Source organism: Chaetodon auriga, chromosome 10 (genome assembly GCF_051107435.1).
Source record: "Chaetodon auriga isolate fChaAug3 chromosome 10, fChaAug3.hap1, whole genome shotgun sequence".
Lineage (NCBI taxonomy): Eukaryota > Metazoa > Chordata > Actinopteri > Chaetodontiformes > Chaetodontidae > Chaetodon > Chaetodon auriga.
In genome coordinates this window covers 2,470,347-2,487,715 of record NC_135083.1, presented here as the reverse complement: position 1 = coordinate 2,487,715, position 17,369 = coordinate 2,470,347, and the positions used below count along the sequence as shown (strand labels likewise).

General features: G+C 45.0%; 1 protein-coding gene across 1 annotated transcript in view; it reads right to left on the bottom strand.

The window, feature by feature from the left end:
- oprl1 (opiate receptor-like 1) overlaps window positions 1-15,615 on the bottom strand; it is a 79,348-nt gene extending 63,733 nt beyond the window's left edge. The window contains exons 1-2 of the mRNA XM_076740904.1: window positions 15,224-15,615; window positions 7,577-7,823 (exon numbers count right to left, since the gene is read on the bottom strand). Coding sequence (XP_076597019.1) covers window positions 7,577-7,785 — 209 coding nt within the window. The 5' untranslated portion in view covers window positions 7,786-7,823; window positions 15,224-15,615. The remainder of the gene's footprint in view (window positions 1-7,576; window positions 7,824-15,223) is intronic.
- Window positions 15,616-17,369: the final 1,754 nt, after the last annotated feature.

Genomic DNA, 17,369 nt, shown 5'->3' with positions numbered 1-17,369 from the left:
AATTGTAAAAGCACAAGATACATGTCAAAACACTCCTCCAGAGCTGTGCTTCAGAGGCAAACTCATATTTAAACACCAGCAGATTAAAGAAGCTCAAACAGGGACATGTTCAAAACGCTGACCATCACAGACTCTCAACGTCAGTCAAAGTGGAAATTAGGTTCGCAGAATTAAATTAAATTAGAGGAAATGCCAAAGCTAGAATTCTTATTATATGTCTATGATGGCGATATCGATGGAAACTGGTAAGATTAATGTTATGGCAAATAAACTATGGTCAAAACTCCCACGTCCTTATTTTGCACCTTGCAGCAGACTTTACCTCCTACATTGGTCTTTAGGATTGAAATTGTTAGATGGTAAATGTGGAATATGAAATACTACACTGACACACTGAGATACTCTGAAGTCTTGTAGATAATTTAACAGTACTATAGGCTGCATGCTGTGGCTGCATGTTTGCATTATTTCTGTGTTTTGCTCAGAAATCATGGTTCCCTGCGAGCCAGAAGGTCAGAGCTGTAAAACATGCAGAGCGTTTTCACAGCGCGCTGAAGATGCTGAATTCATCCGACACAGAAGCACAAAGTGAACTAAGGAACCGCTGAAGGTAGCTGCAGATTGTTCTGCTGATTGATTAATGGGCTGATCGTTTCAGCTCTATCGGTCGGCTTCAGCTCTCCGTTAGCAGAGCGCAGAATTTCAAGCTCTGTGATTGGATGTTTCTGTGAGAGCTTACATCAGTTTGTACGTACGGCGGCTTGTTCTCTTGACTTTTTACCAGATGTCTGCTGACATCTTTTGCACTGATGGTTCAGCAGGGACTGTGTCATCTCTACAGCTTCACCTGAGGGATGGAAGACTCACCTGATCCCCCCTGAGCCTGCTGTTGGCCTCTTGACTCAGTGACACGACCCCTTAGATCTGACCACGCCTGTGTTTTTTTTCTTTTTTCCATGGCTGATGTTTCTCCAAAGATTGATGGCATTGTGACGTCTCTAACTAATGCAAAGGCCGATTGTGTCCGACAATGTACAATGTGGAACGGTCCGTTGTTATGGAAACAGAAACCTTTTCCTTGACCAAAATCTCTCCAGGCAGCACACGCTCCTCACAAAACCACCCTTCTCCATGTGAACACAGCTTCAGCCTGCCGTCCTGTGTCTCCGGGCTGAATTCAGGATGTAGCAGCAAACAGATGCTCGTGGAAATCCCTACTCGTGGCTCTTGATGAGCCGACAGCACATCTGCACTGCGGCGCTCTGCTGCCGAAGTTAAAGCTGTTTGTCTCTGCTGTTCTCTGACAGCACATGAGAGCTGAAAACACGCTACGCTCGCAGCACTGTCAGGAAAAAAAGTGCTAAAATATGTCTGGCAAAACAAAAAGCAAAAAGACGCTGAGAGAAGAGTTTCCCGGGAGACACGCAACCTCAATTAACGCTGCTGGATGGCTTTTCCTCTCTTCCTTTTATCACTTTTGTTTACAAGGAAGAGGTGGATTGGACAGCCGCTGCCTGCCGCTTAGCTTTCCATCTGTGGCATTTCAATGATGATTTATGGCTGCTCCATCAACAACGAAACTGTACTTTGTCTTTCTTCTCCTTCCCTCAAAAGTCACCTTTGAAGAGTTTTGTGTCAGAGCTCGGTGCAAACACAGCGTGTATGTCATGATGTCTGCTTTATCTGCATATCAGCTGCATGTATACCTGTGTTTGTTCACTGTTTACTGTGTTTAGAATGTGCGAGCGAGCATACAGTATGCATGCGATGCACTGCTTTTTGAGTGATCTGGTTTCCTAAGCATCAAAAAGTTGCTGCAGCCAGAGGACAACGTTCAGCTCATTTTACAGTCAACAGGATCCTCTGGAATAACACGAGGGATATGTTCTTTCAAATGAGAGTGAAACTGCAAAATCAGCTGCAGATGAAGATGTTTACATGGGCGAGAATCCCTTCACACAACAGCAATAAATGTTTAATGGACAGATTTGTCTTTTTTCAAGTCCTCCAGTCCAGTAGGTGATTTGAGGGGGGATGCAATTCCCCTCGTTCGCAAAATGACCTGAACGCATCCCCCCTTGTTAACCAGTGATCTCCATCCTCTAGTAGCAGAGAGAGTGTAGGGCCAGAGGGCTTGTTTGGTTGTGTATGTTAGTCAGGTCTGTCTGCCTCATTGATCCTTGATCTGACTGAGGTTTGTTAGAATCTATGACCTCGACCACGGCTCTGAAATATCAGCAGTCTAACTGTGCTGCGTATTGATAAATCCGTGTGGCCCATATACTCTTTAGAGTAATGCAGTAACGTGTAGTCACAGAACAGAGGATCGTATGGACACACTGTGCCTGTAGTATTCCTATAATATTCCTGTAATATTTCTTTGATCATTCAGCAGCATTTGCTGACAAACACACCCCAGACCAACGCTGGGAGATGCACAGAGGTGTGTGCTGGCTGGTGGCGCAGGTTTGTAAAATCCAGAGAGGGCATTTAACAGTTCAGCTGGTGCTAATACGAGGCTCCAATCAGACTAATCAAGTGGATATCTTCACCCTGGTGGTGATGTAAAGGCTTGCTGCTGTGTCTGTATCTGCGGTCTTTGTGTACATTGTGTCGGTGTGTCTTTCCTCCAACTCGCCTTTTCCCTTCCAATCTTTCAACAGGGAGGAGACATAATCCTTGTAGACATTTCAGCCCATCTTCGTCTGGAGCTTAATTACCAAGTGAACCACCCACTGGACAGATCCAACAGTTCCTCTTTGTCAGTCTTTCTTTGTGTCCTTCTGCTGTTATCTCACAATGTCGGCCTCCCACTGTCCCTGCCTCCTCACATCACACCTGACACGACGGCAGCACTTTGTCTTTCTTCACTCCTCCATCTGATGTAGCTACACCACCAGAGCTACACTTTACAGTAAATCATAATAACAGTGTTTGTTGGTGGTTGAATGTCACATCTTTCCATCTGGCTTAAAGAGTGACTAAATTTTCGTAGCTGTGAATGTGAAGAATTGCAGAAGCAGCTCAGTCTGTGAGGTATCAACGTATGAATTAAACTTTCTGCAACTGAAAACTGCAGAAGGACATAACGTGGATTACACTCCCCGGATTTCTGAAGCTGCTTATTAACTGAGCTAACAGAGCTTTCAGAGCTAAATCATCATCTCTCGTGCAGAAATTAAATGATCTGGAAGTCAGATGAGAACATCAGCTGCATGGAAATGTTCACCAGACTCATGATAGTAAAGAAAAGTTTGACTCTCAGGATTATTACTCTGTCTTATCCACTTTGTTTCAGTCTGGATGAGAAGAATTTTAACTTCTGCAAATGCTAAAGTCTTATCAGACTATTTTCATGAATTAACCTTGAGCCCATAGCTTCAAGCAGAAATGAGGAGTGGGCTGCAGAGGCCTGGTAAGCTCACTTCTGTCTAATTCCACACTCCCCCGATTGATGCATTATTAGAAGCCCCAACTCACACTGCATCAAATGACATCCCCTGGGGCAATTTGTCAGACTTTGCTCCCTCTGGAGCCACAAAATTATTTGTTTTTTATGCAGCAGTTCTCCTGAAGATCAAAAGTCTGCTTCCAGCAGACTTGAATGCGTGAAAATCCACAAAGAGGGGTTAAAGTGTGAAAATGACTGCTCCATTAAGGAGAAATGAATGGAAGAAGGCTGTATTTCGGGATGCATTTGCTTGACTGATGAGTCTCTCAGTCAGTTATTAGCTGCCTTTTGATTGACCTGCTCAGCTTCATCCTGCTGGACAAACCAAGACTGTGCAGCTTTAGTAACTGACAAAGACGGCAGCAGCAAACAGTATTAAAACTACAAGATTCCCTCCAGACGCCCGTGAGTGAAGTCAAAGACGCGTCAGCTGTGCTTTTCAATGGTCTCTGGCCAGTAGACAGTAAGTAATGGAGTTTTACAGTTTTGCCTTTTATTTTCAAAGAAGCCTTGTTATGTGAACACAGCAGCGAAATGTGTGTGTGTGGGTTAAATGTCACCTCTTCCCATCTGTTTCAAGAGAGTGACTCAGAGTAATTCTTAAAAACTGAATCCTAATGTCACATCTGGTGCGAAGAGAAAACACACTTCTCTTACATTTGTCTTATTTTTCCTTTTTTTCTGTCTCCACATGAATACGTCAGCTGGTCAGGGATCCCACTGTTGTTGGACTTGAGCTCCTGAACCTGCTGCACCCCTCCTGGATAAGATACGAGCCCATCCCAGGTAATTACCCACAATCACCTTAATGCCGAGCCCAGCAGAGTCACGTTGGGCCCCGTTCTTTAAGTAATTGGCCTTTTTTAAATTCAAAGCACTGGGTTGATGCTCTGACCTGCACTGAGTCTGATATCATTTTCTAAGGCTTTCAAGGTGCCTCTGACAGCCAATATAATCTATCTGTGGAGCGACGTATATGAAATGCGCACATCTACCTCAGACTGTATGTGATTTGGATTCATCACACGATGCTGTGCTCTGTTTCAATATTATATCATGTTCTCTGCTTGGTTTATTCTTCGAATGGGGGAAAATATCCTGGAAAAAGTCACTATTCCACTAAGTCATGAGGAGAGCTGAAGGTAATGAGGAGTTTATATCTCAATTCCACACAGGCAGCGAGTAAGGAGGTAAATGAAGAGGTTCCAGTTCTGAGGTATGAATAGTTAAGACACAGTGTCCACAGGGGACCGTCCTGTCCCCTTTTCTCTTCACCCTGCACACCGCTGACTTCAGGTATGACACAGAGACCGGCCACCGACAGAAGGCTGATGACTCTGCAGTTGTTGGATGCATCAGGGCGGAGGATGTGTTAGAGTACCAGGCAGTGGTGGTCGTCTCTTGTTCCTGCAGAGACTCCGGTCCTTCAGTCTGTGGTGGCCATTTCTATGCTGTGGTCTGCTGGGGCAGGAGCCTGTGGGTGGCTGACACCAGCGGAGTCAATAAACTGATTCAGAAGGCTGGCTCTGTCCTGGGGGCGGAGCTGGACTCTCTGCATGTAGCCACAGAAAGGAGGCTGTTGTCAAGTCTCCTCTCCATCATGGACAGTGTCTCCCACCCTCTACATTCTGGTCAGCCAGAGACTCAGAGTGTCCAAGAACACCACAGGAGGTCCCTCCCTCCTTCCAGTGGCCATTCAATGATTCAACTCTTTGCAGAACTCTTCCCTTTTCACTATACTGTGCATCTTCACTCTTAGCAATTTGAGCATTTCTGTACTGCAACAAAGCAATTTCCTTGTGGGAATCAATGAAGTTTCCTGAATCTGAATCAGTAGAAAATATTTAGATGCATATAAATAATCTCACTCCTACCAGACTTCTTAAAGTGAGGAACATATCAGCTGCACATTAATTACAGCTTACTCTTAAGTTGCTGGTAAATAAGCAGGTTCACACACTGCATGCAGCTCCCAGACGACACCGCTGAGCATCAGTGACAGCCCTGTTTCGAGACGCAGATGCTTCATAGGACAACAAATGATAAAAAATCTAAGTCACACCTATTACGATGTTTACCGACAGACTGAAAACATGTGTGATTGGCCATAGGGAAGAAATAGATGCAGCAGAAATACACAGTGGAGCACAGAACCTGAAGACAGGATCAAGTGTTGGGTACAATGTCACGCAGGAAGCCATGGAGGTGGAGCTGCGTGAGTAAAAGTATCCAACCCGATCACAGAAATTCAGCACTGATTCTTTGGATTAGAGACTAGTGAGGGCAAACACCTGCACGCTGCTCTGCCTCATGTGGTGATGGCAAACATTGCGGTTGGCCATCTTGTGTGATCAGCCCTTTCATCCAACCTGACCCAGTTCAAGGACGGAGGCTGCTGCCTCCTGACGCCATCCATGAGGGCAGGTTGTCGGGGCGGCCATCTTTACTGAGGGCAACGGCTGGGATGACACTGTTAAGGTTGTTGACTACAGCTGTGATTCAACACCTGAGTGTGTGCGTGCATGCTTTGTGTGTGAGTGTGTGTGGGTGCAACTGCCAAAGGCATGGAGACAGATGGACTGATTCAGTGTGTGTGTGTGTGTGTGTGTGTGTGTGTGTGTGTGTGTGTGTGTGTGTGTGTGTGTGTGTGTGTATGTGTGTGTGTGTGTGTGATTAATATGACTATCTGCAGAACTGCATGTAGATGTGGAGTGAGAACTGAACAGGTGTAACACGGAATTAATTATTAACGATGGAGGCAACATGGAAACACGCGTACAACAAATCCTGACATATTATTATTTTCTCTTCATCTCAGGTCCCAGTGCAGCATTAAAAAAAAAATTCCACTTTATTTCAGCCTAGCATGTCATGCAGCCGTAGCAATTAGTGGAAACTTGCAGGCAGGAACCAGTTTAACTGGTTTGCTGCTACTTTATTTGACAACATTTCCAGTTTGAACATCAGAAGCGAGGACAGAGCTGTGTTTCACGTCTGTCACAAGCAGAGCTTTTGCTACCAAGCAAAAGTACAGCTTAGTATCCCAACAACAGCAAAATCTCACACACACACACACACACACACACACACACACACACACACACACACACACACACACACACACACAGTCTCCTGGTTCAACATGATATACATGAGCAGACAGCAGCTGCCCACAGGGCCAGCCATGACTGCACACACACACACTAGCTCACACAACAGCATGTGTTCACCTACGCTTGTTCCAATCAAATCCACAGGGAATACAGTGTGCGTGTACACACACACACACACACACACACACAGAAAAGACAGCAAAAAGACGGAGGTACACATGACACAGATGCTTGCCAGGCTCTCTATAAAAATGTGTGCACAATCTGAAGAAGCCACCTGACGCCCTTCACGCTGCGCCGGCTGATAATGATCATTTCTGATTAGCTGATCTAATGTTCAGTCTGAACCAGTTTGGTCAGTCTGGTCTATAAATGTCAAGTGCCCATCAGAGAGTCAGAGTACAAAGGTATTCAGTTTAGGATGACAAAATACTTAGAAGAATTACAATCCAGACTGGCACTGCGTGATCCTCTTTCAGGGTTGATCTACGGACTGATCCTTCAGCACCAGCGTGGACAGGCTGCGGTGACTGAACATCTGACAGATGGACTGTCTTCAACATCGAAAACACATGAAAAGTTTGAGCCCCTTTACATGTTTGGCCTGGATTATTTATAGATGCATTATTTAAGTACGTATTTCATCCTTTCAGTGTGGATTGCTATAGCAACTGTGGACGTATCATCATTCCTGACTACAAATCCTTTGATTTAGAGGAATGGCTGACTGGAAGTCTGAGCTGTCGAGGTTTCTCAACTATTTATATGTTGAGACTCTGAGATAAATCTCATATAAATCCTTTTGAACAAGAGTGAAATCGAAGCTTTCAGCAAAAATATCCTCTGCGGAAGTTTGGGTCCTAAAAGACTCAAGTGAAAATATACTGCAGCAAAGTTCGATCATTGTGACCTGTTTAAAGTGTGTTCCTGGTTCAGGTGTAACAGTCTGTTTCGGTCTCAGTCCCAGAAAATCAACGTGCTTTGTACCCGCAGAAGCTCATGGGGCTCTTACCTTATGATGACATACATGACCAGGAAGTTTCCCACCAGGCCGATGACGCAGACGATCATGTAGACGACCACGATGGTGACCTTCACCCCCGTTGGCAGTAAGGCGTCGGTGTCGTTGTAGGCACTGCTGAAGTTGTTCTGGAAGAGCGAGTCGTTGTAGAGCTGCAGGTGACTGAGCTCGGCCAACAGGAAGTCGTCCGGGAACTCCATCTCTGACCAAGAGCGAGGGGAGGCAGTCTCACACCCACCTGGAAGAAGTAAGAAGTGTGTTTAGATCCGGATGCTACTGTGATGTAAAATCGTGATAAAGCTACTGAGGCCAGACAGACTGAGGATGTCACTTCAGCCTCCATACGAACCAACATTTGAACATGCTGAGAGTAACTTAACATCCCCTGAAAAACTTGTTCGTGCCGACCTCCAGTGGTTTAAATTCTCACCTTACTGCAGTGATGTAAAGGTGTACTCTGTGACCCTGTGACATCACTACTGGGCGTGGTTTCAGGTGCAACAGAGCCCACTTCTGACCACACCCACCAGTGATGCTGGGCAGTGACACACTGCCTTTCAGCCTCGTGTTAAGTTACTGTTTAAGTATTTGATCCAAAGGATCAGTTTGAATTAAAAATGAACATAAAATGAACTGTTAGTAACTGAAAACGGTTTTCCTTGTACGGCTCACTGTGACCCAATCACTTTCTTTTCTGACTCCTTCACAAATACACCATTAAAAGGGATAGTTTGACTTTTTGGAGAAGCAGCAGAAATGCCAGTGAAGGAAGCTAAGCATTGTAGACCGTTGTAGACTGACGGCTACAGCAAAATGTGTTCTAGCCACTAAAAAAATAAAAAAGGCTCATCTTAAAACAATATGACTTGATGAAGTGTAGACTATGATGGAACAGAATATTTTCACTGCCTTTTCCTGCTACCAGACAGCTCCTTTTTGATGAAGAACAGAAGCTGTTTTCTTCAGAGTCACCAAACTCATTTGACGAAAACAGAACATGAGTTGCTGCTCTACCGTGCGAAGGCTAAGCTATAGTTGTTCTCTTTGACAACATACATCCGAGGTGGTTCAGTTATTGATGAAGGTAGAGCAGTAAAATGCAGCCGCCGTACAAGCAACCACGTGAGGGACTGACAATGTGCAGGAAGATGTCAGCTCTGCAAAACAATTTGACATCAAGCTGTGTTTCACATGTTAGCCGTCATGGTAATAATCTTGACTTACACTGCACACCGTTGGCATTGTTTGTGCACGTTTCTCTGAACTAAGGTTTTCTGTGTTTGCGGTTATAGAGAGATCATCGTCACAGTTTAGAGAAACCAACATCTCTGATTTTCAGTGTAAAAGTCGCCTTTGCACGCTCAGTCCAACCCCCGCAAGCCAGGACCAGGACGTCATGGCCTGCTTTGCTGAATGTAAACAAAGGTTGCTTGAAGCAGTGGTAGGGTGGATACATAAAGCAGGACGGACAGATGAGGAAGACGCAGACAGGAGGGGGTAGGGAGAATAAAGGCAAGAGGAGTGGGTGAGGTGAAGAAATAAAGAGGAGCGGGCGAAAGAAGGGAGGAAATATATGATGAAGGAGAGCGCGAAAGAGGATCGAAAGACAAAGAGACTGAGGAAGGAAGGAAGAGGCTTGAGGAGGAAGGGAAAAGGAGGAATGAGGAGAGAAAAGGTGGCAAAGCTGAGCGGATGAGGAGGAAGGAGAGAAGTGGAGGGATGAAGGACGCTGAAAGGAAGAGACCAGTCGCAAAAAATAAGGAGGAACTGACAGCATCAAATTTACTATTAATGCGCCGCCACATGAGGAATATATTAACGCCAAGATGTGCGAGAGAGAGACGATGGGAACTGTGAGGCAGAGAGAGAGTGTTTCATGAATATTTATGGACGTTAATGCAGCGAGAATAAGAGAAACAGCGATCATATACTTGTCTTTCTAAAGCAGAACATAAAACAAACATTTTCAACCACCAATTAGAAAACAGTTTTTGCAAAGGATGGGCTGTACTATTCAGTGTAACGTAACACCAGAGCAGGACAGTTTACCCTCACCACAGCTCGCACCACGCGTGTTTAGACGCGCAACACTGAAAACGGTCCGTCTGAAACAGTGTCACATACACCAGTGTGACCCGGTACACCGCCCAGCTCCACGCTGCAGCCGCCTGCACTTCACCAGCTCCTCACTCCAAACGCTGATTCAGAACTACGAAGCTGATCAGGTGGAAATATTGATCTGACATGAAGTTTAGACAATGAAACTTCATGTCAGATCCTTCAGATTCTTAAACGAGACCTGAGGTGATCAGCTGATCATTTCCCTGGGGAGCAGTCACCACTTGTGCCATGTGGCCATGTGGCATATTAATTAGAGAATAGTCAGACTTTTAATTCTCACAGTCATGGAATTAACGTTTACTAGCTACAGCTGATTTAATCTGCCGCCAGTGATGTCTGTGATATAAACCAGCAACAGGGACGGATTCGTCCCAGTGCGTCATATCATTTCCACTGCTTTTGTCTGATGTCTAAAATTGAGGAGAGATATAATATTTAGTCAGAGCTTCCCACCTCCGAAGCTCTGATTGGTTGACTCCTTGTCTGACAGGTAGCATCCATCAATGAGCTCAACACCACGTCTGTTTGAATTGCTGAACAAATCTAAGCCTGCATTCAGAGTGCAGGCAAATCAGATTTGTCTCTCAAATCAAATCTTCAAGACAGACTGTCCACACTGTCTTTTGCTTGGGCTCAGATTGGATTTGTGTGTCCAGACATCACCAACAAATCTGCATGGGCTGCTGCGGTAACGACGTAGGCATCATCGCTGCGTACGCTGGCGACACGGCTTTCCAACGTGGAGGAATCAGAAATGGAGCTTAATCATCTCCAAACAATCACACTGCGAAGTCGCGGTGCAGAAGACCGCCGTTCCTCACGCTGTCCTCCATACTCCAACACTAACACCACACCACACTGGTCAAGTGGATCTCCTCTTTTTGTAGATGATGTGAATCTGCTGTGAACACCAGTACGCACTGAGATCCAGGGTGGGTGGATGGAGGCTGGCTTACGTGAGACAGACTGCAGTGCACATGGTCTTCAGAATTACGGAACATGCTTATTAATGTATTTTTAGCAGTTTGTGGACAACAGTGGAAGTGCACAGCATTGATGTAGACGTGTGCTATATAAAGCTTCAGCTGCAAAGGCAATACTCTCCTTCTCTGCAACAGCTCTTCATGTGTGCTGCAGCAGCAACACGTCGAAAGCTGCCATGAGCCCGGCTCCCTCCCTCCCTCCCTCCCTCCCTCTCTCCCTCCCTTTCTTCCTGACAATGAATATTCATCAAATCAAAGCGGCAAAGTAACTCTGCTGTACTGCTGAATTTCCCCGGGGTTACTGCCAGGCTCAAAACACATGTGTTATACCGCACATGCTCCAATATCTCTCACTCTTTCTCTCTGGTGACATCTTTTTTCCTTTCCTCCGTCCCTTTCCACACCCACCATCCTCATCTAGACATGGTTTAGTTTTCCAGGTTTGAGCTCTGGTGCAGCAGCAGTGTGTGTGTGTGTGTGTGTGTGTGTGTGTGTGTGTGTGTGTGTGTGTGTGTGTGTACTTTGGCTGCCTAAGCTTTGATGAATAAGCAGTTAAACTTAGAGCCTGAAGTGTGTGTCCATGTAAGGCTGCAGTGCCCCTCTGGGTGGGCCACTGAACCACTTCTACTACGTGTGAGAGGACAGCGAAGCACTAATGATACTGATATTTTTATTAGTCACTGCATGAAATAGCATGTGATGCACGTAGGAAAGTAAAGCTACAGCAACTGTTTTGTACACTTCAAATGCTGTTTCCCCTGAAGTCAGATCACTAATTATGTGTCCACACAAATGTTGTGAAGTTTAAGCAAATTTCCTGAAAAGCCAGAAAGAGATGTGGGTCATTGCAGTAATGTGACTACATGGATGCAACAAGATGACATGATTAATCAAGCAGCAGTGATTCATTGTGGTATTTCATTACTGGGGGCTGCGCTGGTGGAGGCGTGTTCTTTCAGGTGTAGACGTGAAATATGATCCAGGACACCAAATCACTGAGGTTTGGACCATTATCAGACAGGATTTTCCAGCACTGGAAAATAATCATGGTGGCAATTCTATCTTTCATCACAACGATTGGGAGGTAAACAAGACGTTCATGTTACGAAGCAGTCGACCACGAGTGGGAGCTTGAAGTTTGAACAAAGTTGAATTTACACATCATCTAAATTAATTTGAATAATCTTAACATCGAACATCCCATTACAGGTGGATTTTTTTCAAACATTTGAACAAAAATCTGAATTAGGAATAAAAAGTGAAGGCCCCGTGTATTTTACTGGCCACTGCAGTACCTCGTCGGATGGGCTGCGCCGTCATACTGGCCTAATTCAAATGAATGAGGGGGTTGTGTTTTCATGCGTGGTTAAAGTTCACAGAACCTCAGTGAGACTCAATGAGGAAAAATTTCCACAGTAACGAATGGAAAAAAAACCAACAGTAAGTATCTTGAGAAAATCCCCAGAGGGGCCGTCAGGGTGGAACAAGAGCACACGAAGAGTTAAACATCACCGACTGAAAATACACAAAGAGATCGTGGCGCTGCAGAACAATCCTTTGTGCTTAATACCTGCAGGTTCAGATAGCATCTTCGCAAAGGAAACACATAACACAAACAGTTATTAATAATTGCATACAGTTCAGGTAAACTGTGGTGGAAGATGTATTCTGCTTATTTTCAACCCTTCAGCTCGTTCACAGCTGTCCGAATGGTTACAGTTAGATAAAAAGGCACAATCCTGGGTTCTGTTATGTCATCAGCACTGGGCTCCACTGATGGTGTCCTCCCCTGCCTCTGTTTCTACTGTGGGAAACAGCAATTAACTTGTTAGCATCTCGCCACACTGGATGCAAACTGAGCACCAGTCACTCACCAGTGTTGAAAATCACAGTATACCATCAAGCAGAGGTGGGGAGGCTCCGGCCTGCGCGTTGCACATGGCCCGCGAGACCACTTGATCCGGCCCGCGAGGCAATTCAGAAATACAAAAAAGCGGTGATAAAGAAAATACAAGTGGTCCCTGAATGCAACACATGCATAGTGATGATATCACATAGGTGCATCATGGCGCCCCTCAGCAAAACATAAATGGGTGCAGAGTGTCACATTTTCCAAGAGAAAGAGATGAGAAATTGCTCATCTCAAGAGTCATTACAGCTACAAACACACTAAACTGGACGAGGTGCAGGACAAAGGCCTTGGATGAAGTTAACGCTCTTCAGTGGAGTTTGGATGCCCAGCAAGCAGCTTTCACAGACCACAATCTGACAGGGGCAGTGGTTTCATGGTCAGCTGATGTTTCTGACAACCTACAACAAGAAACCACTGAGCTGCAAGGCAACAACCTGCTGTGGCATCAGCATCATCATCATCATCATCATCATCATCATCATCCTCACTACCATCTGAGATCAGACACCTCACCAAAGAGAAGCAGCTCCAGCCATGAAAGAGGTGACAGGCTGGTATGCATGACAGGTTTCTTAGATGCTGCCCAATCAGCGAGTCTAGAAAAATAAGTAGTGAACGAAAAGGGAAACGCGGCTGAGGCAGACGATGGCAGGACTTTGCTTCGCAGCAACAGCGGACGACGAGAGGACGATTATTCAACGGCATCAGCAAACTTTCAGCTCTTAAATTAGGCAGCAGGTTCCCTTCAAAGGTCTTCAGTAGAGACTCATGTCAGCCTGCAGTCACACTTACATCTCAGAGCTACACAGTAGTGCACCATGCTTCTTATGGACTTTAGAGGAGCATGTTAATGAGGATATGATGGGTTCACTGACTTCTTTAATGCCACAGATCTCTGTTTCCAATCTGCTTTTTCTGGCTGCAGATTTCGGGTCTGTCTCATGAGTCCTGATGACAAACTCCAAATCTGAGCTGGTTTCCCTCTTCGTGACTATAAGGTCAATGTGTGTTTACTGTTTTTAATCATAAGCCTCATGGAAACAGGCCATTGAGCATGACTGCATCCTGATTCTAAGTTCTAACTTCGCCCTCTCTGAGCTGATCATTTGACTGCTGTGTTGTTGTTGACCTTTGTCGACAGATAATACTTTCTCTATGTGCCCAGCTTACAGTTTGTGGTTTTTTTTATGTGGTATTAGTTACACATTAATAATGATTATGACACCACAGTGCGGTTCACAAATAAGTTAGCACCTTTAATAAGCATGAAGAGATCATTCTGCATGACTTCATTCATCTGACACTAATACTGGAGACTTTGTCTGAATGGTTGAGCAACATCTATTCTCTGTCAAAGGTCAATTTTCAAGCCAACAAAGGCAATAAGTCTGAAAAAGTGCTCAAAACTAATCAAAGTTTGAGTATCAAGACCTTATTGACAGCTGAGCAAACTTCACCTGCTGATGATGGTACAGTCAAAAGCTTCTGAATGGCTGTTTGGTTAAATATTTATCTACATTCAACATAAGTTTAAGAAACCAAAACTGTGAGATAAAGCTGCTGCAGTAGGGACAGACCTGCTGCATTTCTTTGGTATCACATGGTAATATTGTTTGGACGTTGCTTTCGATAAATCTAAAAGATACTGCAGATCTATGGAAGAAAGAGAGCATAAAGCCAAATTATAGCACTAATTCAGGGACACATTCATAACCTGGAGAGCAGGTCAGGCAGCTTTCATTACATATGCACCGTTAACTCCATCCTCAGCACCTTCAAAGCTGCTCGCTCCTCATTGACATCCCTCACATGCAAAGTTTCACCTGACAGCAAAAGTCCACTGAGTTTTTCCTGGATGTCAATCGTCATTCTGTTGGATTCAAACTTCTACATCACATCATTAAATATGTTAACTGTGACATCAGTTCATGTCCTGTCCGAACTATTCTCTACTACTATTCCAAAATCTCCAAATCTGTCCGAAAAAGCGAGACTTCACTGCACTGATCTGTGAGAGTGAATTTGTTTTCAGCAGATCAGTATGGAGGTGTGTTAATGCCAAAACTGTGCCGAAAACTATCACGGTAGTAACACCACTATCTCTCTCACGCGCACACACACACACACACACACACACACACACACACACACACACACACTCACAGAATTTGATTACAGTATAAGTAGTCACTGATGCAGCTCAACCAGGTGTTTGAAATAAACACACTTAAACGCACCAAACTTCCACATTTCTTTATCATGCCACCTGCCACACAAACGCACCACGAGATGAGGCAAGTGTAACGCACCACGCGCACTGCAAACGTAAACGCACCACAAACGCGCAGATACAACACTTTCACATTGAAGCACGCCACGCACGCGCCGCGCCACGAGCCCTCAGCATCTATACAGTGCTGTATTTAAAGGTTTCGGCTGAAGCAGCTCCACATAAACACAGCGAAAGGCTGCAGGCGGACACAGGCGCGTTTTCACAGGCAGCGCGCACCGCGGTGGTCCAGGACAGATGCATGCACAGTGTCTGCAGAAGGGCACATGAACGGAAATGTAAGCACATGTTGTTAATGTTCCTGCATTGTGGCAGCAGCCCGGGCAACATACCTTTCTGGTAGCAACAGCTCCAGAGCTCCCCGCAGACCGCCCCGAGGACACAACCGCTGGAAGTTGTTGTTTCCCCCTGCGTTACTGTGCACTCTCTCGGCTTCTGTACGCTTCCTCTCTCGGTCTGGGTTTGTTTTCTTCAGATTCCTCCAGCTGTCATCACCAAGGAGCAGCCGAAAATCCCCAAACCTCGGTCAGTCCGTGAGTCCGTCCGTCCGTCCGTCCAGGTTTTCCCCGGGATGACGAGGGGGGAGAAAAACCGCTTCACCTCCAGTCAGCATCAGCTGGCAGGCGTGGGGGGGGGAGAGGGGAGAGGGGAGGGGTCTGCTGGGATGAAAATGCAGCCAAGCAATCTGCTTTCTTCCATTCTTTCTTCTCTCTCTCTCTCTCTCTCGGACAGATCGATGAAGACTTGCTCACCCCCCCGCCCCCCGTTTCTCCATCTCCACGCTAGTAACCTATCCTGTATGCGCATTTGGATCGGGAAGGCAAACTGCTGTGTGTGTGTGTGTGTGTGTGTGTGTGTGTGTGTGTGTGTGTGTGTGTGTGTATGTGTGTGTGTTACTGTGGACGTATACAGCACGTGTACCCAGCTGCATGCGCGCGTTACTCTGTGCCTCCTCTGTGTTTTGACTGTGTGATCCTGAGGAATGATGAAGCAGAACCTGCAGCTCAGACACTGAAAACATGCGTGTAATCCAACCTGTGACTGTAATCACATTACCTTTCCCACTAAGGAGGTCCAGAGACGTCTGTCCAATGAAACCCTTGGGACAAAACAGGTGATGTCATGTTTCAGGTGTGCAGGGTGTGAGAGTGATGCTGCAGTTTGGAGTCTGACTGTATCCTTGAATAATGACTTCCTTCTTTCTTACTCTCGCTCTGACCTGCAGTCCTGCTGCTGCTTGAACATCTGCATCCATGTAATATGACTGTACATTAATGCATACATGTTAGAAGACTTGCTCCACATTTCAGCAGTTGATAAAAAGCTAAAAATAGCAGAAATCAGCTCTGTCTGAAGCCTTTGTGATGAAGGTCAGTGGAACAAAGGTGAAGCTGTTGAATAAACAGCAGCTAAACGTTTTTCAGCGCTTCATTTCCAACACAAACGTCGACCAACAAGTGTGCAAATATTACTGCAAATATGACTTTTCTCGTACGGTTAGAGCCAGTTTTTTTTTAAGTATGTGTTGAAAAGAAGGAGACATTTTGCTGCTGCGTTGAATAAAAATCATTTTTGATATCTACCAAATCAAATGACTTGGCCTTGTCCCATTGGCCCATAAACAAAGTGCTCATTGGCACATGAGGCTGGACGCTGTGATGAATTGTTTTTGAATATCTCTTGTGTAATGGTAAGAATATCAGCCTCAAATATAATTTGTGTCGCAGTCCTGTTTCCCCAAACGTGCAACCTGCTGCAAGATGCAATTTAGAACATGAAGTCATTTCCTCTGATGTTAATTTTGACCTGTTTCACATCAAAACAAATGTAATAAGGGTTGGCAATGCCTACAGCAATGCCTCTCAAATTAGCCTCTTTAGCCTCTTTGTATTCCAGATAGTAATATCCTACATTTCCCATAATGCCAACAGCAGAGAATGTGCTTTGACGTGTCTGTGTGTTTGACATGATGGTGATAGTAAGAGCAAGACAACTTGTTTCAGAAACAGCATCTCACTTCAGATCCAGTGTTTCTGCTGTGTTGTATTCTGGTCTGTCATCTTTTTCTCTTTTCTTTCAGTTTGTCATAGAAACTGAGGACAATGTGAACAAAACATTTAGAAGAGTTTAGCCTGAGTTAATAAGCGCGGTAAAGGCAACACACTCAACCAAACAGGTCCAGAACCAGTTTAGTTATCTGACCAAAATACAAAATCTTGGTATAATTTTAGAGAAGTGGGCTGTTGCACCATACACACCACACCATACAGAACAGTGTGATGGGAATATTGATAGTTCTCATAGATTAGTTACAAACTACTGTAGGTGTTGGAAATGACTGAAAATCATATAAATCACCACTTATTCCCAGGAAACAGAGAAATAACCAGACAAGAGTATGAGGACAGGACAAGTTCAGCAATGTTTCAGTGATTGACAGTGGTGGTAAGTCATATGCTGTTTTTATGGCCTCAGCTG